Source organism: Macaca nemestrina, chromosome 6 (assembly GCF_043159975.1).
Source record: "Macaca nemestrina isolate mMacNem1 chromosome 6, mMacNem.hap1, whole genome shotgun sequence".
Lineage (NCBI taxonomy): Eukaryota > Metazoa > Chordata > Mammalia > Primates > Cercopithecidae > Macaca > Macaca nemestrina.
In genome coordinates this window covers 47,333,411-47,357,493 of record NC_092130.1, presented here as the reverse complement: position 1 = coordinate 47,357,493, position 24,083 = coordinate 47,333,411, and the positions used below count along the sequence as shown (strand labels likewise).

The window sequence follows — 24,083 nt, the reverse complement described above, 5'->3', positions numbered from 1 at the left end:
ATATATAAAGATTCTTGGAAACTCTTATAATCTGGAAATAATGCCATTTGAAAAGAGAGAGAAACTAACACTATACAATAATTACAAACCTAGAACACATGGGTAAAAGTGTTAGGAATATCCTGAATTTGTTTTTTGTCTTTTTCCTCCATTCAGTGACTGTGAAGTCTTTTCCAAAAATCATGCTGCTCCTTTCTCTAAAGTCCTTACATTTTATAGAAAGGAACCTTTCACTCTTGAGGCCTACTACAGCTCTCCTCAGGATTTGCCTTATCCAGATCCTGCTATAGGTAAGAGTTGGGAATTTAAAGGAAAAAAAGGCACAGTGGCTCACAGCTGTAATCCCAACACTTTGGAAGGCTAAGGTGGGAGGATCACTTGAGCCGAGGAGTTCGAGATCACGTAGTGGGCAATGTAGTGGGACCCTGTCTCCATTTAAAAAAAAAAAAAAAAAAAAAAAAAAAAAAAAAGAGCTTATCTGCTTGGAGAGTTGGCGTAGTAGAAAGAACAAGTACGGTATTCTGAAATTTAGAGGCTTTAGATTACAAAAGAAAACCTCTTCCAGTCTCGTTAACAGGTTTAGAACCAGCCAAATGGCTATTATTTAATTGGATCTCCCATCGTATTGGCAGTTTTTCTTGGTTAACACACATTGTAGTTACAACTTGTGTATAAGGTGGGGCTGTATACTGTAAGGAATTAACGAAATTCAATTTGGACCCTAACATACAGTTATAAGATGTATACAGAAAATCGCCAGGCGTGGTGGCTCATGCCTATAATCCCAGTGCTTTGGGAGGCCTAGGTTGGCAGATCACAAGGTCAGAAGATCGAGAGCATCCTGGCTAACACGGTGAAACCCGGTGTCTACTAAAAAAATACAAAAAAAAATTAGCCAGGCATGCCGGTGGGTGCCTGTAGTCCCAGCTACTTGGGAGTCTGAGGCAGGAGAATGGTGTGAACCCAGGAGGCAGAGCTTGCAGTGAGCCGAGATCATGCCACTGCACACTACCCTGGGCGACAGAGCGAGACTCCGTCTCAAAAAAAAAAAAAAAAAAAAGATGTATACAGAAAATTATTAGGAGATGGTGATACAATATCAAAGCATCCTAGGTTTCAGAACCGTGTTATCTAGAGTATTTATAGACTCTGAGAAACTCTGGAAATAATACTAGTTGAGAAGAGAGAGAGAAACTAGTTATACTATAAAGACCTAGAATATATGGGTAAAGAATTAGGAGTATCTGGCATTTAGAAGCTGTGGAAAGTTAACCTATTCTGTTTTCCCCATCTGTAAATCTGTAAAACCAGGAATAACAGTGATAATTCATACTTTTCAGAGTTCTGGGAAGGAAGAAAATGTAAATAAAACGCTTGTACAGTAACTGGATCTAGAAATGGCAATTTACTGAGAAATGACAAGCAGTGTGGAATCATTTTTTTTTTCTGTTTTGTTTTTTCAGTAGAGAATGTGACAAATATGTTTTAGGAATTAATCTGAAAGTACCATTTAAAGATAAATAGAAAGAAATTGGAAGAAAGGAAAGAATTGGGAGATATTTGAGTTCTTAATTGGGGCAGGATAATAAGAGACTGAAAGAAGAAAGAAATCTGATGATTTAATAAGATTCTAAGAGGACCCATTTTGCTTATTTTAAGCATCATGTTACTGAGCTATCATTGAAAAGTAGACATGGCCGGGCGCGGTGGCTCAAGCCTGTAATCCCAGCACTTTGGGAGGCCGAGACGGGCGGATCACGAGGTCAGGAGATCGAGACCATCCTGGCTAACACCGTGAAACCCCGTCTCTACTAAAAATACAAAAAACTAGCCGGGCGAGGTGGCGGGCGCCTGTAGTCCCAGCTACTCCGGAGGCTGAGTCAGGAGAATGGCCTAAACCCGGGAGGCGGAGCTTGCAGTGAGCTGAGATCCGGCCACTGCACTCCAGCCCAGGCTACAGAGCAAGACTCCGTCTCAAAAAAAAAAAAAAAAAAAAAAAAGAAAAGTAGACATAATGTAACAGTGTAGGCATATATTCATGCTTGAATTCATCCTCTTAGGTTATGTGTTCTTTTGTCTCTCGTATGTCCCTAGCTCAGTTTTCAGTTCAGAAAGTCACTCCTCAGTCTGATGGCTCCAGTTCAAAAGTGAAAGTCAAAGTTCGAGTAAATGTCCATGGCATTTTCAGTGTGTCCAGTGCATCCTTAGTGGAGGTTCACAAATCTGAGGAAAATGAGGAGCCAATGGAAACAGATCAGAATGCAAAGGAGGAAGAGGTAATCTAGACATTGTATACCATTTGTGATGGCCCAGAGGTGACTTGGCTAGAAATTATAGCAAGTAGACTTGGTAGCAAGGGAGGAGCGTTGTGACAGAGCTGCTGAGTGAGAGTGGATTTATATGTTTGCCCTTTCCCCAATATAAGTGAACCAGCAGTAGATTTTTATGCAGAATTTGTATAGAAATGGAACACAGTTGATTTCTCCTTTCAGATCTTATACTTCTCAACTTGAGTTATTCTTGATTCTGGTTATTGAATGCTCTGAGTCTCAGTTAATTATTTTCAAAAGTAGAATAGATTGTACACTCATTTGTTGGAGTTATGCACTGGGTGTTGTCTTTATTGTGCATCAGAATCAAAGCTTTATAAAACTACAAATTCCCTATGATTCTAGCACTTTGGGAGCCTGAGGCAGGAAGACTGCCTGAACCCAGAAGTTTGAGGCCAGCCTGGGCAACAAAGTGAGACTGTCATCTCTACTAAAAGTAAAATTTAACCAGGTGTGCTGGCACACACCTGTGGTCCCACCTACATGGGAGGCTGAGGCAGGAGGATTGTGTGAGCCTAGGAGGTCGAGGCTGCAGTGAGTCCTGTTTACACCACTGCACTCCAGCCTGGGTGACAGAGTGTGGCCCTGCCTCTGGGAAAACAAAACTACAAATGCTGGGGTTTCATTCCCACAGATTTTACTGGAGTTGGTCTGGGCTGAGACCCAGGTAGCAGTAGTTTTAAAAGCCTCTCAGGTCATTCTAATATGTTGCAGGCATTGAGAAGCCACTGGTTCAGGCTCTCCACAAACCTCTTCTTTCATCATTGTTCTTAGGCTTTGTAATTTTAACGTGTTCACCTCCCTGAGCGCATGCAGTGGTCATACTTTTGAGGATGAAGAGAGGCTGACTTAGGAACTATTTGAAAAAGTTGGAACTTTTGAGAGAAAATACCTTTGAGGAAGCCTGGAGAAGCTTATGCTCTCTTCAGGTTATATTTTGTAGATTGTATTAAATGATGCCACATGGTGAACTGTGAGTACTTAATGATGTACAAAGCAGTTCCACAGTCATTCTTCTTTATGTAAGGGTAAGGCAGGGCAAGTGTTATCCTCATTGTACAGATGTATTAACTAAGATCCAGAGCGGAAAATTTCTGTGTTATAGGTAATGTGGCCTACCTGGAATTTAAGCATAGGCCTTCTGATTGCTGGTAATTCAGCAGAAATTTCATAACCATGTGACTTTGTCAATGTGTAATGAAGGTTGTTTAGTCTTCCTAATTGCAAGATTTAATTTGACCTGTTTTTCAGAAGATGCAAGTGGACCAGGAGGAACCACATGTTGAAGAACAACAGCAGCAGACACCAGCAGAAAATAAGGCAGAGTCTGAAGAAATGGAGGTATGAATTGTATGTTTTTGGTTTTTGTTTTTTTTTTTTTAAAGGCAGACTTTCACTCTGTTGCCCAGGCTGGAGTGCAATGACATGATCTCGGCTCACTGCAACCTCCACCTCCCGGGTTCAAGTAATTCTCCTACCTCAGCCTACTGAGTAGCTGGGATCACAGACGCACACCACCATGGCAGCTAATTTTTTTTTGTATTTTTTAGTAGAGATAGGGTTTTACTGTGTTGGCTAGGCAGGTCTTGAACTCCTGACCTCAGGTGATCCACCTGCCTTGTCCTCTCAAAGTGCTGGTATTACAGGTGTGAGCCACCACGCCCGGCTGAGTTGTGTTTTAGAGTCTGCACTGCAGGCTTTTTAAAGTACATGGTTTTGACTGAGGGGCAGTGTCTTGAAAGATAGTTATACTTAGAAACTCAATTTATTTGAACAATTTTTTTAGCAAGATTTTGTAGTGATATTTGTAGTGTGCTATTTGCAAGATGGCCTTTAAACTCTCTCCTGGTTTATACATGGGAAGAAAGCACTCAGGAAGCCTAGTTTTACTAGGCTAGTGATTTATTTATGCTGGTTTCTGAATGGCTTATACTAAGTCATTCTACCCATAATTTAATTCATTACCGATAAACAATAATGAAACTGAAAATTTTTTCAAAATTATCAATAATCCATGCCTTTTAATTTTTAATTTTTTTATTTTTTTGAGATGTACTCTAGCTGTGTTGCCCAGGCTAGAGTACAGTGGCGTAATCTCGGCTCACTACAGCCCCCGCCTCCCATGTTCAAGTGATTCTTACGTCTCAGCCTCCTGGGTAGCTGGGACTACAGGGGTCACCATCACGCCTGGATAATTTTTGTATTTTTAGTAGGGACAGCGTTTCTCCATGTTGGCCAGGCTGGTCTCGAACTCCTGACCTCAAGTGATCCTCCCGCTTTGGCACCCTGGGATTACAGGCACGAGCCACTGTGCCCAGCCAAAATAACATCTTTTAATAAAAAGGCATGGGGCCTGGTTAAGTGGCTCACGCTTGTAATCCCAGCACTTTGAGAGGCCGAGGTGGGTGGATCACTTGGGGTCAGGAGTTTGAGACCAGCATGGCCAACACGGTGAAACCCCATCTCTACTAATAATACAAAATTTATCTGGGTGGGGTGGTACATGCCTGTAGCCCCAGCCACCCAGGAGGCTAAGGCATAAGAATTGCTTGAACCTGGAAGATGGAGGTTATATGAGCTGAGATTGTGCCACTGTACTCCAGTCTGGGCGACAGAGCAAGACTGCATCTTAAGTTATTTTAAATCATGGAATAATGGATTTAAATGTATTTTGTGAATAATGTAAATAATGTATTTATTTCAAAAAGAGTAGTAACATTTTTGAATGAATCCTTTACAACCTATTATTTAGTTTTTAGTTGTCATGTTTAAATTTTATCATTGAAAATATCTTTTAAGTTATTTATAAAATTACAGTGTATAATCTTGCCATCTTAGGAGTTTCTAATTTTAAAAAGTTCTGATTTAAAAAAATTTCTAATTTAAATGTGGCATTTAAAAAAGTTGGACAGAACCTTAAAGTGGCTTAAGTCTGTTATATATTTTCATGTCAATTAACAAAATTTAATTGCTTTCCTTTAGCTGTGCAAGTAATATTAAAAAAGAAAATGGAAAGGAAATGGTGCTTACAGATTCTTTAGTTGGGTCAGGCCTTTTTCAAGATGGAAGACCCTTTATGTTGTTGGGTGGGATGGGGGCAGCAGTGGCAGAGACAAAGACTTGTTCTCCTATGTGTTTGTGGAAGGTGGGTGAAGAGAAGGGAGAAATGACAGCCCCTTCCCCAATGCCCTTGAGCTGTGGGGGGTTCTAGAGGTATTAGTTATCTAGGCTTCCTTGGGATGGCTCAGAAACTAAAGTGCCTTTTGCATAGTATTGCTTCTAAAGGCAAATGAAATAGAAATGATAGATAAATTTCAGCAGCCGACTTAAGTTAGTTTGATAGGAGGTGGGAAATGACATTAAAATTTTGCTTTATCATAGAATAAATTGAATTCCAGATGAATTCTAAGGTTCAAAGTTGAAAAGGAAAAAGCTTGAAGTGAATATTTTTCTAATCTGTGGATGAGGAAGGGCTTTCAGAGTATGAAAGCAACATAAGTAATCTCAAAGGAAAAGATATGGATATATTTGACAGTCAAAACTTACATATAGACAAATAATACAGTTAGAAAAAACTTAGAAGAGTCGCTGTAGCTCACGCCTGTAATCCAGCACTTCGGGAGGCTGAGGCAGGTGGATCACTTAAGGTCAGGAGTTCGAGACCAGCCTAGCCAACATGGCGAAACCCCATCTCTACTAAAAATACAAAAATTAGCTGGGCGTAGTGGTGGGCGCCTGTAATCTCAGCTATTCAGGAGGCTGAGGCAGGAGAATCTCTCGAACCCGGGAGGCAGAGGTTGCAGTGAGCCGAGATCGTTCTGTTGCACTCCAGCCTGGACTACAGAGCGAGACTCCATCTCAAACAAACAAACTAGAAGAGTCAGTTGTTTGTGGGGAAAAAAAACACTGCAATCCTAAAAGAACAGTGGATAAAATATTACTAGGCAGTTTGAGGAAATAATTAAGTATGGCTTGTAAGTGTCTGAAAAAGGTTAAAAGAAAGTCATACTGAGTAACAGTGAGATGATGTTAAATGAATTCTCATTTGTGGATAGGGTGCAGTGAAATGAGTTTTCTCTTTGTCAGAATGTAAATAGTTATAGACAGTATAGAAATCAAATTACCAATATGTTACTGATCCGTAAAAATTTCATACCCTCCTCCCCACTAACTTCATTTGCATGTCTATATGTTTAAAAGTAGGAGAAAAATTTTTAATAGTGATTATATATTGATATGGGATTATAGGAGAGAGGTATTTTGTAAAATTTACCATCTTAATTGCTTTTAAATGTACAGTTCAGTAGTGTTAAGTATATAGACATTGTGGTGTAACCAGTCTTCAGAACTTCATCTTGAAAAACCGAAACTCTATACCCATTAAATAACTTTCCATTATTCCCCTCCCCCACCCCCTGACAGCCACTATTCTGATTCCATTTTTATGAATTTGACTGCTCTAGATACCTCATCGTATTGACTTAGTTTTTATTTTCTAGATGTTATGGTAGTCCTAAGTTACTTAGATCATCATCAAAAGAGAACGAAATAAAAAAAGCAAAAACAGCTTTTCAAACATGACCCATTTTGAAGTTTAAGGTAGTCTGTATGTGTGTTTGTTCTTAATGATTTCTATTGTTTTAGACCTCTCAAGCTGGATCAAAGGATAAAAAGATGGACCAACCACCCCAAGCCAAGAAGGCAAAAGTGAAGACCAGTACTGTGGACCTGCCAATTGAGAATCAGCTATTATGGCAGATAGACAGAGAGATGCTCAACTTGTACATTGAAAATGAGGTTGTTATTTAAAGTCTATTGGAACAATGAGCTACTAACAAATTAACGTTACTATAGTATTCAGACTCTGCGTTGAGTGACTTAATGCATTTTTGATTGTTTGGACCTCGAGAAAATAATTTAGACTTTTGCATGGTATTTTAAGGGCAAGTTGAAGCAATAGATCCCATGTTATTTCAGTTCTTCTATGGTGGTACTAATATGTCTGTATTGCTAGAAGCTCTGTTGTGAAAATTTTGACATATAATGTCTTTGGTGTAGGGGAGGTATTGTTCATTTTTGAATACGTGGGTATATTTGTTCACTAGAGATTGGGATATTTGAGGTTGGCGGTCATGAAAGTTGATCAGTAGGAGAAATCATATAGCATTGATGGTGGCAGTATTTTGCTTATTCCTTTCTGTTGCCAGTCAGTATGTAAATATAGTAACTCTTATTGAGAGATGCAAGGTTTGGGATTTGTGAGCACATTTATTGAATTAATTTTTGTCTATGAGGTTTCTTTCCAGGTTTCCACTGGATCTTAGAATAGTTTTGTCTTATAGAAACTTCAGCATTTATATTGCATGAATGACTTGATTTTTGTTGTCTCATAATAAATAATACAGCAGAGGATATCACTTAGTGACATTGAAAACAATAGGTTTTTTCATTTAATAGATGTTTTAAAAACAAGAGGCTTTTAAAGTTCTCTTTGTCTTAAATTCTTTAATTTTGCTTTTGGGTGTCTATACCTTGATGTTTCTATTGTTCTTTTTTTTAATCCCACCCACAAAACTCTTTTTGATATTCAAAGTCTGTCAAGGATTAGTCTTCCCACTTGTGTTTGTTATGTGACTTGCAGAACTAAAAGGATTTGGGGAAGAAAGCCTCTACTTTTTTTTTTTTTTGAGATGGAGTCTGGCTCTGTGGCCCAGGCTGGAGTGCAGTGGCGTGATCTCTGCTCACTGCAAGCTCCGCCTCCTGAGTTCACGCCATTCTCCTGCCTCAGCCTCCTGCGTAGCTGGGACTACAGGTGCCCACCACCACGCCCGGTTAATTTTTTGTATTTTTAGTAGAGACGGGCTTTCACCATGTTAGCCAGGATGGTCTTGATCTCTTGACCTCGTGATCCGCCTGCCTTGGCCTCCAAAGTGCTGGGATTACAGGCGTGAGCCACCGCATCCGGCTCTACTTTTATAATTATATTGGTATTTAAGAGGAAATGATTTTGGTTGTCCTAATGTCTAATTAATTTATACATAATATTTATTCTCAGGGTAAGATGATCATGCAGGATAAACTGGAGAAGGAGCGGAATGATGCTAAGAATGCAGTGGAGGAATATGTATATGAAATGAGAGACAAGCTTAGTGGTGAATATGAGAAGTTTGTGAGTGAAGATGTAAGTCTGCCGCAATATGCCTAACTACTGTGTGTCTTCTGTGAACATCTTTAAATGGGTTAGAAGGGAAATCTGCAGCTATATGTGTATAATAGAATTATTAAAAAGTTTTTTTGGGGGGGCGCAAAATTTTATATATTTGTCTATTAGCACAGTGTTTTGCAAAGTTTGGTCTTTGTGCATCATGTTCACAGATCACTTTTGACACATTCGAATATTGTTATTTATCTGCTATTTTTCTTTTCTTTCTTTCTTTCTTTTTTTTTGAGACAGAGTTTTGCTCTTGTTGCCCAGGCTGGAGTGCAATGGCATGATCTCGGCTCACCGCAGCCTCCGCCTCCCAGCTTCAAGCAATTCTCCTGCCTCAGCCTCCTGAGTAGCTGGGATTACAGGCATGCGCCACCACACCTGGCTAATTTTGTATTTTTAGTAGAGATGGGGTTTCTCCATGTTGGTCAGGCTGGTCTCTTAACTCCTGACCTCAGGTGATCCGCCTGCCTTGGCCTCCCAAAGTGTTGGGATTACAGGCGTGAGCCACTGTGCCCGGCCTGTATTTTTCTTTAAATTGTTAAAGCTCACTTTTTCCTGTTTATTGTAAAAAAAAAAAAAAAAAAAAAAAAAAAAATTTTCAATAGCTCTTGGGTTCAGGTGGTTTTTGGTTACATGGGTGAATTATATAGTGGTGAATTCTGAGATTTTGGTGCACCTGTCATCCATGTCCTGTACGTTGTACCCAAGATGTAGTTTTTTTATCCCACACCCCACTCTGTCCTCCCGCTTTTGAGTCTCCAAAGTCCATTATATTACTGTGTATGCTTCTGGGTACCCATAGCTTAGCTCCTACTTATAAGTGAAAACAGTATTTGGTTTTCCATTCCCAGGTTACTTCACTTAGAATAATGGCCTCCAGCTCCATCCAGTTGCTGCAAAAGACATTACTTTGCTCCTTTTTATGACTCAGTAGTATTCCGTGGTGTGTATACCATGTTTTCTTTTTTTTTTTTTTTTTTTTTTTGAGACAGAGTCTTGCTCTGTTGCCCAGGCTGGAGTGCGGTGACACGATCTTGGCTCACTGCAAGCTATGCCTCTTGGGTTCACGCCATTCTTCTGCCTCAGCCTCCTGAGTAGCTGGGACTACAGTGTCCACCACTGCAGGGGCCTTTGAAAACAGTATGCTGAGAATAGATAGGGCTCAAGGACAGCATCTCCAGTTGAACTTTTAATGAACTCCTGAAGGCGCCAAGAAGGCGGGCAAATAAAAAAAAGCATAGAAACAAGGAACTGAGTAGAAGGTTACATGTGGGAAAAGAAAGTTTGTTTTGCATTGCATTCTTTCTGCTGATGTGAGGTTTATGGAGTATAAATAAAGTGAGGCGGAGGCGCTGAGTGTGGCCGCCATGTTCTCTGTGTGTCTTTGTCTTTGTGTGTGTTCTTTCATTCTCCACCACCCCCGGTGCGGCCCCCAACACACCACTGAGCCCGGCTAATTTTTTTTGTGTGTTTTTTTAGTAGAGATGGGGTTTCACCATGTTAGCCAGGGTGGTCTTGATCTCCTTACCTCGTGATCTGCCTGCCTCGGCCTCCCAGAGTGCTGGGATTACCGGCATGAGCCATTGCACCCAGCCTACTACTTTTGCTTTATTTACTCATTGGTTGATGGGTACTTAACTCAGTTGTTATTATTTTTTAATTTTTTTGAGATGGAGTTTCGGTCTTGTTGCCCAGGCTGGAGTACAATGGCATGATGTTGGCTCACTGTAACTTCCGCCTCCCTGGTTCAAGCGATTCTCCTGCCTCAGCCTCCCTAGTAGCTGGGACTACAGGCGTGCTCCACCATGCTTGGCTGATTTTTGTATTTTTAGTAGAGACGGGGTTTCACCATGTTGGCCAGGCTAGTCCTTACTCAGATGATCCATCTGCCTCAGTCTCCCAAAGTGCTGGGATTACAGGCATGAGCCACTGTTCCCGGCCACACTTGCTTTTAAATGCAGTTTTTAATTCTGAAATTTTTTAACTTACCCAAAGTCCTCCACGGCAGGGAGAATAATATAATAAAACCCCCCATACCTATCAAGTGGACCAACATTTGCCAGCCTTGTTTTCTATGTCTCCCATCTCCTTCCTCCCCCTGTATTTTATCTTATTTTATTTTTTTTGAAATGGAGTATTGCTCTGTCGCCCAGGCTGGAGTGCAAATGGCCCCATCTTGGTCACTGCAACCTCCGCCCCTTGAGTTCAAGCCGTTCCCCTGCTTCAGCCTTTCTAGTAGCTGGGATTACAGGTGTCCGCCATCATGCCCAGGTAATTTTTTTTGTATTTTTAATGGAGACAGGGTTTCACCATGTTGGCCAGGCTGTTCTCGAACTCCTGACCTCAGGTGATCCACGTGCCTTAGCCTCCCAAAGTGCTGGGATTACAAGTGTGAGCCACCACGCCTGGCTGCTGTCCGTATTTTAAAGCAAATCCCAGATACATCATTATATTCTTTTTTTTTTTTTTTTTTTTTTAATTCTTTTTTTTGAGACAGAGTCTCGCTCTGTCACCCAGGCTGGAGTGCAGTGGCCGGATCTCAGCTCACAGCAAGCTCCGCCTCCCAGGTTTACGCCATTCTCCTGCCTTAGCCTCCCGAGTAGCTGGGACTACAGGCGCCCGCCACCTCGCCCGGCTAGTTTTTTGTATTTTTTAGTAGAGACGGGGTTTCACCGTGTTAGCCAGGATGGTCTCGATCTCCTGACCTCGTGATCCGCCCGTCTCGGCCTCCCAAAGTGCTGGGATTACAGGCTTGAGCCACTGCGCCCGGCCACATCATTATATTCTATGCCTCTGACTGTATTTGGGATGTAATTTTTGAATGACCTAATTATAATATTTTCTTTATCATTAGGATCGTAACAGTTTTACTTTGAAACTAGAAGATACTGAAAATTGGTTGTATGAGGATGGAGAAGACCAGCCAAAGCAAGTTTATGTCGATAAGTTGGCTGAATTAAAAGTAAGTGACTCTTGAGAGTAGGGGTATCCAGAACCCTTGTTGAAGCTTCCTCTGAGGACCTCAGATTTGGGAGGAATTCTCAAGTAAAGAAGACAGACTGAAAATGATGTTTGATTAACTAAACCCTTTATGACTTAGGCTCATTGTCATTCTCACTTTTAGAACCTTGTAATAACAAAATGATTTTTCTGAAAATTGAGTTTAGGTTTATAATACTTCACTGAATTGGATGTCTAGTGCATTCTTGGTGTCAAGAGATACAAAGACTAGCAAGACTTAGTACCTTCCCTAAAGGCACAGGGAATGCAGTTGGGGCAGGGCTGTTTCTGTTTATGTAGTTTGGATTCTCAGTAAAAGCAAAGCATCTGGTGGGTTTTCTTTTTTTTATAAGACAGAGTCTTCCTCTGTCACCCAGGCTGGAGTGCAGTGGCGCAGTCTCAGCTCACTGCAACCTCTATCTCCTGGATTCAAGGGATTCTTAGGCTTCAGCCTCCAGAGTAGCTGAGATTACAGGCATGTGCCACCATGCCAAGCTAATTTTTGTATTTTTAGTAGAGACAGGGTTTCACCATGTTGGCCAGGCTGTCTCGAACCCCTAACTTCAAGTGATCTGCTTGCCTTGGCCTCCCAAAGTGCTGAAATTATAGGTGTGAAGCCACCACGCCTGGCCACAGCATCTGGTTTTGTATTTAAAGCATCTCATCTTTTAACATTAGGATTAAAAATGCAAAGAATTACATAAAATTGAGGCCTTTTGTTTGGAAAAGGTTGCAGATGCACAAGAATGAACTTTTCACATTTCTCTTTAATTTTAGCTCTGGATTACTTTCTTGTGGAACTGGGCCATTTTGAGTCTCACTCTGTCACTCAGGCTGGAGTTCAGTGGTGTGGTGATGGCTCACTGCAGCCTCGACCTCATGCTCAAGCGGTCCTTCTGCCTCAGTCTCCCAAGTAGCTAGGATTACAGCTGTGTGCCATCACGCCTGGCTGTTTTAATTTTTTTGTAGGGAAAGGGTCTCCCTGTGTTGCCCCGACTGGCATAGGAACTCCTGGACTCAAGCAATTCTCCTGCCTTGGTCTCCCAAAGTGCTGGGATTACAAGCATGAGCCATGGAACCTGACCAAGCATTTCTTAATATCGCTGTTGTATTAAGTTTTCAAGTTCCAGTTATTTCATAAATGATTTTTGTGTTTGAATTAGTATCCATATAAGGCTCATAGATTTTATTGATGTTGCTTATAACTGTGTCTGTAGTTCTTCCATCATTTCCCCGTGTTGCCCCACCCTTTCCTTATTTATTTTATGAGGAAATTGGATCATTGGTCCTGTAGGATCTTCCTGTAGTTGGATTTTGCTGATTTTCACCTCCATGGTGGTATTTAATATTATTTGTCAAGTTGATGGTTACATTTAGAGGCTCCATCAGATTCAGGTGTTTAAAATTTTAAATTAAAGCACTTTTTATTTTTGGCAAGTATACTTTATATTTAGTACTGTGTATCTATATTAGGCGGCACCTAATTTTTGGTAGTCTCCCTGCTGTGTTTTGAGAATAAGGGCTCAGGTGACAAATTGAAGCGATACCACGTAGAACAGTACTGAGGTATAGTCCCATTCCCCTCCTGAAGTAGCTTCATACTTCCAAAGGCCTGGAGAAATATATTTAACTTCTTATATATAGCACATGGAGATTAAATGTACTTTATCACCAATCTTAGTGGAATCAGTACTCTGGATCGTCGAACTGCCGTATGAAGACTTTGTGTATTCTTTTGTTAAGAATCTAGGTCAACCTATTAAGATACGGTTCCAGGAATCTGAAGAACGACCAAAATTATTTGAAGAACTAGGGAAACAGATCCAACAGTATATGAAAATAATCAGCTCTTTCAAAAACAAGGTAACTTTTTTCTTTTTCCTACTCTTATTTTAGTGAAGTTAACTTCTTTTTTTTTGAGACGGAGTCTTGCTCTGTTGCCCAGGCTGGACTGCAGTGGCACAATCTCGGCTCACTGCAACCTCCATCTCCTGGGTTTAAGCTGATTCTCCTGCCTCAGCTTCCTGAGTAGCTGGGATTACAGGCATGCGTCATGACGCCCAGCGCATTTTTGTATTTTTAGTAGAGATGGGGTTTTGCCATGTTGGCCAGGCTGGTCTTGAACTCCCGACCTCAAGTGATCCACCTGCCTTGGCCTCCCAAAGTGCTGACTGGTATTATAGGCGTGAGCCACTGCTCCTGGCCTTTAAAGTTAACTTCTGAGGCATTTACATAGCATTTTTTTCTCTTGTTCTCATTAACTTGTTTAATAGCACTTTTTATTTTGGATATTAACGTAATGTGGAATGTTTTATAACTTCTTAATAAGAACCATAGGATTTGCTATATCTCTTTAATAGGTGGAATCTGGAATTGAACAGTGTTGTTCAGTTTCCTTTTCATTAGTGTTTGACTTAACATGCTCTATCCTGGTCTTTCTAAGAACACCTGAGGCCCAGTAATTATGCACACAGTACCTTTATAAGGTAGGGGGTGGTACCAACATATATAGATAAATTCCAACTTATTTAAGCCTCATTTTCCTCAAGCAACATTCAGGGTCACTAAATTGGGAGAACTGTCATTTAGCCAGAAGTCTGACTCCAAAGTTCAGACTTTGGAGTATAAAGTTCCTCCATTATACCCCAGGTTCTTGACATATTGTTAGTGTAAGAAACTTTGAGTGATAAATTGAGCTTTTGTGGTTTTTTTTTTTTTTGACAAGTTCTCACTTTGTCACCCAGGCTGGGGTGCAGTGGTAAAATCTCGGCTCACTGCAGCCTCAACCTCTCTGGCTCAAGCAGTTCTCTTGCCTCAGCTACTTTCTCAGTAGTTGGGACTGTAGACATGTACCACCACACCCAACTGGGGTTGTCTTTTTTTTTTTTTGAGATGTCATTTCACCATGTTACCCAAGCTGGTCTTGAGCTCAAATGATCCACCCACTTCGACCTCCCAAAGTGCTACGATTACAGGCATTAGCCATCAGGCCCCGCCCTTTTTTTTTTTTTTTCTTCTTTTTTGTGAGACAGGGTCTCAGTCTGTTGCCCATGCTCAAGTGCAGTGGTGTGATCATAGCTCACTGCATCCTCAGCCTCCTGAGCTCAAGTGACCTTCCTGCCTCAGCCTCCTGAGTAGCTGGGACTACAGGCATGTGGCCCTCATGCCTGGCTAATTTTTGTATTTTTTGTAGAGACGGGCTCATCGTGTTGCCCAGGTCTTGAAGTTATGGGCTTAAGTGATCCTCCTGCCTCAGCCTCCCAAAGTGCTAAGATGACAAGCGTGAGCCACCACACCCAGCCTGAAAGGCCCTCTTTTTTTTTTTTTTTTTTTTTTGGGACGGAGTCTCGCTCTGTTGCCCAAGCTAGAGTGCAGTGGTGTGATCTTGGCTCACTGCAAGCTCTGCCTCCCAGGTTCACATGAAAGGCCTTCTTTTAAAAACAGTATTAATTATAGTTTTGGTTCCAAACTAGCATGCTGAAAACTTCAGCTGTCATATCTAATGTAATTTTTTTGCATTGTGAAATTATCTTCATAAGATTTTGTATAAATCAGGTACTGCTGTTTATCTTGTTGAAGCCTTTTAATTGATACCTTATGAATTTTCTTGGCCTTTAAAATTTAAATCTATCCTGAGTGTATTGAAAAATTGGGATTAGGTTTCTTTTGAATAATGTCTGTTCAGATTGTGAGGCTAAATATGCTTTATTTTTTGAAAGATTATAAGTTTTTGAAAAATGGCAGAAACTAGACAATATTTGCTGGGAGGGAGGGTATCACCCTGTTAGCACTTGTCTGACTATCTCCTGGTTGCAGGAGGACCAGTATGATCATTTGGATGCTGCTGACATGACGAAGGTAGAAAAAAGCACAAATGAGGCAATGGAGTGGATGAATAACAAGCTAAATCTGCAGAACAAGCAGAGTTTGACCATGGATCCAGTTGTCAAGTCAAAAGAGATTGAAGCTAAAATTAAGGTAATTTAAGACTTTTTTAAATAGTCTTTTCTCGACAGCCTTATTATTAATAGTCCTCAAGTGACATTTAGGAGGGAACTTTATTATAGTGTCTTAGCTTCTAGGTTGAGTATTGGGTGGTGGGAGAGGGTGGATTTGGGTTTAGCATGTCTTGTAAAATTTGTTAATTTTATAAGAAACCACGGTTTTCTTTCTTACCCATTCCAGGAGCTGACAAGTATTTGTAGCCCTATAATTTCAAAGCCTAAACCCAAAGTGGAACCTCCAAAAGAGGAACAAAAAAATGCAGAGCAGAATGGACCAGTGGATGGACAAGGAGACAACCCAGGTCCCCAGGCTGCTGAGCAGGGTACAGACACAGCTGTGCCTTCGGAGTCAGACAAGAAGCTTCCTGAGATGGACATTGATTGATTCCAACACTTGTTTCTATTAAAACAGACTATTATAAAGCTTTAAGTTGTCAACTTTGTTCTAAATATCAACTAGAGCAAGTGAATACTGAAGATTTCTTAGTCAGTTTTTAGGGGATTTTCGGGGAGGGGAAATAGGTAATGTATGGAGCATTTTGACTTCTAAATAGTTAGATACAGAAATTAAGTGCATTGTATCTTTTTCATAATGGTACTATTTAGAAGCCCAGTTAGTCTTACTGAGCTAATGCTTCACTCCTTTATGTTTAACCATGTGTCTACAAGAATAAGTTTGTTTTGGAAAGTTGAGCTATAGCTACAGCTCTAGCTATCCGGCAGACTTTTCATTATGACTTACATGGCAGGAGCTCTAATTATGCTTTAAAAATCTGTTGTGGAGATAGCTCTAAAGGCTCCCTGCCTGGTGTGGGGATGGGGTCTCCCTCTTTGTGAGGGTTGGAGCATGGCACAGCATGGATTAACACGGGAGAGGAACAAAGGTGTGCTCTGAACGTCTTCATATTTCACCTTCACCCTCACCTGTGTTCTGTTCCCTATCTCCCAATAAAAGGGCTCCCATTATAAATGCCATGTACTTCTCTTGGGAAAATAGACCCCCTTGCCTAGAGTAAGTTGTTAACTGAGGGCTTTAAACCTGGAGGCTCTTTCTGAAAGTTTGTTCACGAATACCCCAATCATCAGGGTCTAAATAATTTTCAGAAGATTAGAATTGGGTAGATATACTGTTGGAGATAGCCATGGTAAATTTAACTGAGGAATTAAATCCTTGTTAATTTTGGTGTAAAGATTTGTATCCTGGCCTGTTTATTCAGGTGGGAGATGTTCTGTATAATTTTGAGGTATAGCTTGAACTCCTAGGACAAGAGTTAAAAGTTCTTTTTAGCTCATTCACAATCACTTGTGTGTTGTGTTAATATCTATCATGAACCTGCCAATTTGTACATGTTAAGCAGCTGACAGATGATAGAAAAAAACTAAGATACACTGGATTGTACTGGATGAGTCTGAAATTAGTGTTAAAGAAGTGTGGTGCCTGATGTTATAACAACACCTCATTCTTAACTGTGTGGCCAGTGTCAGGTATACCAAAGCATTCCTCTGACTGCTTTTTGGGGCAGTGTTGACAGGAGTGAGGCATTTTGGAAACTCCAAGGGAAGCCTGTGTTTGAGGCCAGAGTTGGTACCTGCTTTAAGAAACTGTTAAAAGACTTGTTGGTAATGTTTTGGATCTTTGTAAAAATTGATATTCTGTATAACAGAGTGCCTCTCTGTTACTTTTGGCCTATGTTAGAAATAAGATGATATGTTGCGTAGTTAGAATTAAGCGTTTGTCCATCTCTAGATACATCGAAAAGTTTGAGTGTTACAGGCTCTCAAGTGCTACAGAGAAAAATTGCTTAGGAGGAGGAAGGGGAAAGTATACTTACACTGGTGTGTAAGCACGCATGGAAGCCTCGCGGCACCACAACAAGGCCCTGTTCTTAGCACATCTCTGTTCTCTACCTGTCATGCTTCAAGAGTTCCAGCTGGCCTGCTGTGAAGCCAATAGCTATTTTAAAAGTGCTGGCTGCAGGATTAAGCCAACCCTTGTACAACTGGCCAAGTCCTTAATGGCCATTTCTTCTAAAAAAAAAAAAAAAAATTGTTTTTGTTTTTTTTTTGGGGTGTGTGTGTGTGTGGTGGGGGAAGGGTGTGGGTGTTGGGATGGGGTGAATTTGAAGTTGAAACAAGATGATGTGGTCTACTTGCTCTCTGCTTAGACAGACTTTAAGACCAGTTGGATTTTCATGGAGGCCAGGACAGAGGTAATTGATGGCTTGTGTAGAGACAAGCATTTATCCAGATTGCGTTATCCAAACTGATTTGTTAAAGCTCCAGGTCACATTCTTACACTAAGAAAATCATTCAGTAAACATGAGACAAGTTTAGGAAAAATTAATAAAGTAAACCTGTCTTACACTTGAATGGTTTCCTTAATTCCATAATGAAGGCTGCTGGGTGTGTGTGGGTGTGGGTGTGTGGGTGTGTGTGTGTGGGCGGGGCGAGGTGTGTGTTTTCAATAATAACGTTCTCTAGGAGTAGGAACCCCCTGAGCTAAATTTCACTTAGCATCTGTTGAAGACCTCCAGCCTGAAGAGTAACAGCTGAAGCACTGCCTACTTTGTAAGAAAATGTTGCTGATTTTTCTGTACTCCAGTTGAGTCTTGGCCCAGTTCCTTTGGTGTTAGGAATCCTTGTCTTGCTCCTGTGACTGGGCCTTACTTTGAGGGTTTTGTTAGCAGAAGGTGGGGGTTATGGCATAAAGGTAAGTGCTAGGACTGATACCTGGCCAAAGAACAGCACGGCCCAGAGTCCTAGAACAGTTGCGGCCACTGGATATGTGGTGTGGCTGTGTGGAATGTGTGTTGGTGTATATATATGGTGGTGATGGGTGTTTAAAGGGCATGAAGCCAGTGAAAAAGACCTTAATTGGAGAAGGCATGGGTCTAGATGAGGAGGGGTTGGGGTCTTGTTCCCTGGGTCATGCCCCTTACACAGTCCTAGTCCTCTGGCTGTAGGAGCGGCTTACCTGCCAGGGCCTACCAACAGGGCCTATTGTAGCCACGTGTCTTAAGAAATGTGTCTCTAGTAGGTTTGAACATTTAAGTGGTTTGTGTAGGGGAATTGTTAGATGTGGTAGAAAGAGCTGAGATAGCTGGGTGTGGTGGTGTGCACCTGTGATTCCAGCTACTTGGGGGGCTGAGGTAGGAGGATCACTTGAGCCCAGGTGGTCAAAGCTGCAGTGAACCAAGATTGCGCCCTTGCAACTCCAGCTGGGGTGATAAAGTGATACCCTGTCTCCATAAAAGGTGGGGGGCTGAGAGATCAGGGTTCTGTTGTGGGGCAGTGGGAGCTGTTTTGCGGGGGCACAGGGGGCCTGGGGGATGTTGGAGGTAGTGGGACTTGGTGCACCTTTGAGGGGACAGCCAGATGAAGGGGAAAATGGCTGGTTTTGGTACCTGCAGGAAGAGGGAAGATGTAAGCATGGTTCCAGCTCAAAACCATGCTTTAGAAGTTGGGATAGTAGTTACTCTTTGTGGAGTAGTGACAAGATGATGTGAGACTTGGTGATCCTTCTTTCTTGATCTGACTTTTGATAGTGTACTTATATGTACACTTGATCTATTTCAATAATTTCAAGTGGCTTTAACAGAAAGGTGTGTATTATTATTATTATTTTAGATGGAGTCTCACTTTGTCGCCCAGGCTGGAGTGCAGTGGCGGGATCTTGGCTTACTGCAGCCGCTGCCTCCCGGGTTCAAGTGATTCTTCTGCCTCAGCCTCCTGAGTAACGGACTACAGGCATGCGCCACCGCGCATGGCTAATTTTTGTATTTTTAGTAGAGACGGGGTTTCATTGTATTGGCCAGGCTGGTCTTGAACTCCTGACCTTGTGATCCGCCCGCCTTGACCTCCCAAAGTGCCGGGATTACAGGTGTGAGCCACCATGCCTGGCCTACATTTTTACACAAGAATGTAGGTTATAAAACTACATAGCTTCTCATGTTTGGAAATAACAGTAAATGGGTTTGCAATAAAAAAGCCAGAATGATTTTCCCAGATGAAGTGGTTTTTAGGGTGGGATTGTGGGTGATTGTAGATTTCTTTTTTTTTTTTTTGAGACAGAGTCTTGCTCTGTCGCCCAGGCTGGAGTGCAGTGGCGCTATCTTGGCTCACTGCAAGCTCCGCTTCCTAGGTTCATGCCATTCTCCTGCCTCAGCCTCCCGAGTAGCTGGGACTATAGGCGCCCGCCACCACACCTGGCTAATTTTTTTTGTATTTTTGGTAGAGACAGGGTTTTACCATGTTAACCAGGATGGTCTCAATCTCCTGACCTCGTGATCCACCCGCCTCAGCCTCCCAAAGTGCTGGGATTACAGGCGTGAGCCACCGTGCCTGGCCTGAAAGATTTCTACAATAAGCATTTAGGGCCAGGCATGGTGGCTCATGCCTGTAATCCCAGCCAAGTTGGGAGGATTTCTTGAGTCCAGGAGTTCAAGACCAGCCTGGGCAACATGGGGAGACACGCCCCCACCCCCCACCACCTCCTGTCACTAATAAAAGCATTTAGGAATTTTATAATGTTAAGAAAACTAGAAGTGTGTTTTAAGAAGAATGGCTCCAAGGATTCAAACCTAGAATACAGGATATGATTGTACATGTGGAGCTTCTAGTCTTGAGGAGTCATTGGAGATGTGGTGGGAGTTTAGATTGAGAAGTTTTCCTGGGTGGGGTTGAGACATTGATGCTCCAGGTGGGTGTGGATGGAAGCTTTTGGGGCTGGAGTTGTGTTCCTGGTTGACGGGATGAAGACTTGTGTTTGGATGTGTTAGGAAGAGGAAAGTAGAAGCTTTGAAAGAAGGGACTGCCAGAGAGGAGTTATGATGCATAAAGCATGTTGGGAGGAAGGGAGCTAGAGATGTGAGATGTGGCAGTGGCCAGCAGGGTTAGATTCTTCAGGAGGGTGGGAGCCGGGTGGGTTGAAGGGGCTTGAGGTGAGGGTCAAGAAGCTTGGCCTCTCTGAAAGGAGGCATCAGTCTGTGAGAAAGGAGGTTGGGCAGTGTCCTGTGCCCACAGTCCTGTGTGTAAATGGGGATGGTTCCCACCACTTAGTTGAGACTATTGGGAGTCTTGGAATTGCCAATACATTCCTTGGATGTACTTGGCTTTGGCTGGGGCAGCCCTGGGCCATGACCCTCTAACCTGGAATGCCACTGTTTTTGTGAACTGCTATTTTGAGCAGATGCTGCAAGAAGTGTAGAAGCTAAAGAGGTGACGTCTTAAGCATCAGTCTATGAGGCAAATGGGGAACATGGCCAAGTTGAGGTACAAGCAGCACATTTGGGAAGATAAAGGAGGGTGTAAATTTTTGGAGGATCAGGGAGGGAAAGACCTCAGAGGATGTGAAAAAAATACAGAATGCTTTCCAGATTTGCTCAATATCCATGAACAAGTGCCAGGCCAATCCTGACCTTATTCGTCCAGTTTCAGCACACGTCATTAGAACAGGGAGAGTAGAGAGACTCTTTACTCTCACTTCCTAAGTGGCATTCGCCAGCTTCAAACAACACAGAAAAGAATTCAGAAAGCTGTGTTTTTATCGGGCCTGTTCACTAGTGTGTCTGGGTTTACATCCTTCAAGGGCCAGGTGGACTATTAGATTTGGAGTCCTGGATCAGTGGAGGGACAGAACGCACTTCAAGTGCTTTTCTTATCACAAGTAAGCAGACCCTTACTCACCACATACTGGAGGTCTCACGTTTTTTTTTTTTTCTACATGAACTTTAAAACGTATTTTAAAATATCTATTATTTAAATTAGACTCAGCTAATGCTTGCAGAAGAGAAAGCTGGAAACAGATGGTGTTGGAAGACCAGTCAGTGGCCCAGCTTCCAGGATGTAAATCCCGGCAAAGCATTTCTAAGGATGAACTGGGTCAGTACTCCACAAAAGGATGGTTCCAATTATAGGGCACCTTTCAGGAGTGCTGGCGGGGGGCTTCGTAGGACCCATGTGAGGTTGCCGTGAGGTTTTCATGAGGAGCCAGTGAGCTGTGTGGGTTAGGAAAGTTGAAAGGGCCCATGCAGTGGCAAAGGAGGCTCCAGCATGAGTGAAGGTCTTTCCTCTGTGACTGGTCCTGTCCTTGTCTTCTACATCCCACAACTGAAGGAGGGACTCTGCCTGGGTTACGGCTGCCTGCCTGCAGCCTGGCATGAAACAGGGAATGGAGAAGGCGCTCAGTGAATACTTGAAGGCGGAAATGCAGTATTTTATTGTTTTATATTATTTTCAATGAGGGGAAAAACGGTAGAACTCCTCTTGAAGTCCTCTTATCCGAACTTCCATTTTTGGGGATGAGGAAAGAGTCTCTCAGAATGGGTGGATGGCAGAGCCAAGAATTTTGATGCTAACTGTTTTGAAGAGTGTTACACTTCTGGAAAGTTGTATGGCTAGACTATGGGGCTTTTGCCTTCCAAAAAGTCGCCCTGAGTATAGCATTAGTTGGAGTCACACTCCCTAAGAATCTGATGTTCCCCTCCGGCCAATTCTGATTTGGTCTTGTGTGAAATTGCGGTGCTTGTGTTGCCACATGGGGGCGCCATCGCTCTTCTTTTGCCGTGGTGGCTGGTTCCGTGCGTAGATCAGACTTCACTCCTTGAGGAGTCCCACAAGTTTGGAGAACACAGCCAGCCACCTCTTCCTCTGGGTAGCTACAAGCAAAATAAGTATGGTTTAACAGAGTCCTCAAGCTAGCAAGCAGGGGCTCAAGCAAGAAAGTAGGCCTTTTGCTACTGACTTCTTAGGTCCTTACCACCCAAAGTATGGCATCACTGTTGAAAAGAAGAATCTTGGACTGATCCCAGACCTCGGGTAGATCCCAGCCCGGTGCTTCTCAGTATACCTAGGGATCTTGTTAAAATGCAGATTCTGATTCAGCAGGTCAGAGTGGGGCTGAAGAGTTCATTTTTTTTTCCTTTTTCTTTTTTTGAGATGGAGTCTCACTCTGTCACCCAGGCTGGAGTGCAGTGGCGCAAACTCTGTTCACTGCAACCTCTGCTGCCCAGGTTGAAGCAATTCTCCTGCCTCAGCCTACCAAGTAGCTGGGATTACAGGCACCTGCCACCATACCTGACTAATTTTTGTAGTTTTAGTAGAGATGGGGTTTCACCATCTTGGCCCGGCTAGTCTTGAATTCCTGACCTCGTGATCCACCTGCCTTGGCCTCCCACAGTGCTGGGATTATAGGCGTGAGCCACCGCACCTGGCGAAGAGTCCGTTTCTAACAAGTTCCCAGGAGATGCCTATCATGGACTGTGCTTTGAGAAAGACAACCTATAGGACCCTCAGTTCCTTCGTCTGTAAAACGGGGGTAACAGCAGGCCTGTCCGGCATGTGAGATGATGGATGCGGAAGGCACTGAAGACAGGAAGAATAAAGGTATTGCTCACAACAGGTGTGTAACTTGCCCTTTAAAGTGCAGAGTAGCTGACCCAGACATCAGCAGTCCGAGTTACCGCAGCCTCCCGGCCTTTCTTGTCCTTATCCCACCAGGAGCCCAGGCTTCAGAGGAACAAGGTAGAAAGTCAACCTAAGAACTAAAGATGTACCGCCCTCCCGTGTGACCTGGTCATAGTCCCTGGGTGGGGAGGGAGTGCTGCTTCCTGTCCCTGGGGTGACACATGAATCCACCTGGATGGAGGAACGGAGGTCCCTCTGTTCCTTTTGACTTGAGCCACTCCAATGGACTCAGCCTCGTGTGATCCCATTAGTAGCCTCAGCAAGGAGCAGGAACAACACACTAACCCTGTTCAAGGTGGAGTTCTGTAGCTGTGGATAGAGACTCCTAGAAAGCAGCGATTTGCCTCTGAATCCTGGACATCTGTTGCAGAGAAATGAGGAAGAGCTTCAGAATACCTGGGTTCCGTGTGAGGCTCCTCAGGCCCAGTTTTGTTTCCTTGCCTAACTTGTGGTGGAGAGGCCAAATATGCATGGCATAAAAGAGACAAGGCCTGGTGTGGTGGCTCATGCTGTAATCCCAGCACTTTGGGAGGCTGAGGCAGGCAGATTGCCTGAGGTCAGGGGTTCAAGATCAGCCTGGCCAACATGGTGAAACCCCGTCTCTACTAAAAATACAAAAATTAGCCTGGTGTGGTGGCAGGTGCCTGTAATCCCAGCTACTTGGGAGGCTGAGGCATGAGAATTGCTTGAACCTGGGAGGCAGAGGTTGCAGTGAGCCGTGATTGTACCACTGTACTCCAGCCTGGGTGACAAAGCAAGACTGTCTCAAAAAAAAAAAAAAAAAAAAAGACAAGATTTCTTGGTGTATGAGGGTTCCCTCCTTCCTTTGAAGAGGATTGCCTCTTGGCATTCATTACTGTCTACAAGTTCTGTCTTGGTCATCTTGTTTTCCAGATTTCTATAATGCCCAATCCAGAAAATGGGCAGAAGAGACAACACAGGAGAGGCGGAGGAGAAAGGGTGGGAGGACGCTCACTGTGGACCAGCTCCCGGGCTCTCCTCTGAGGTAAAGCAGTGGCTGAGTGTGCATCTGAATCCCCTGGGGACCTTGTTACACAGACGATTGGGCCCGCC

The 24,083-nt window shown here is 42.8% G+C and overlaps 1 protein-coding gene across 2 annotated transcripts in view; it reads left to right on the top strand.

Annotated features, from left to right (window-relative positions):
* Positions 1-17,915, top strand: part of LOC105467260 (heat shock protein family A (Hsp70) member 4) — a 57,124-nt gene extending 39,209 nt beyond the window's left edge. For both annotated transcript variants that reach the window (XM_071098469.1, XM_071098470.1), the window contains exons 11-19: positions 157-290; positions 2,095-2,276; positions 3,582-3,671; positions 6,975-7,127; positions 8,386-8,511; positions 11,396-11,503; positions 13,285-13,404; positions 15,358-15,519; positions 15,727-17,915. In XM_071098469.1, coding sequence (XP_070954570.1) covers positions 157-290; positions 2,095-2,276; positions 3,582-3,671; positions 6,975-7,127; positions 8,386-8,511; positions 11,396-11,503; positions 13,285-13,404; positions 15,358-15,519; positions 15,727-15,930 — 1,279 coding nt within the window. In that variant the 3' untranslated portion in view covers positions 15,931-17,915. The remainder of the gene's footprint in view (positions 1-156; positions 291-2,094; positions 2,277-3,581; positions 3,672-6,974; positions 7,128-8,385; positions 8,512-11,395; positions 11,504-13,284; positions 13,405-15,357; positions 15,520-15,726) is intronic.
* The last annotated feature ends 6,168 nt before the right edge of the window (positions 17,916-24,083 follow it).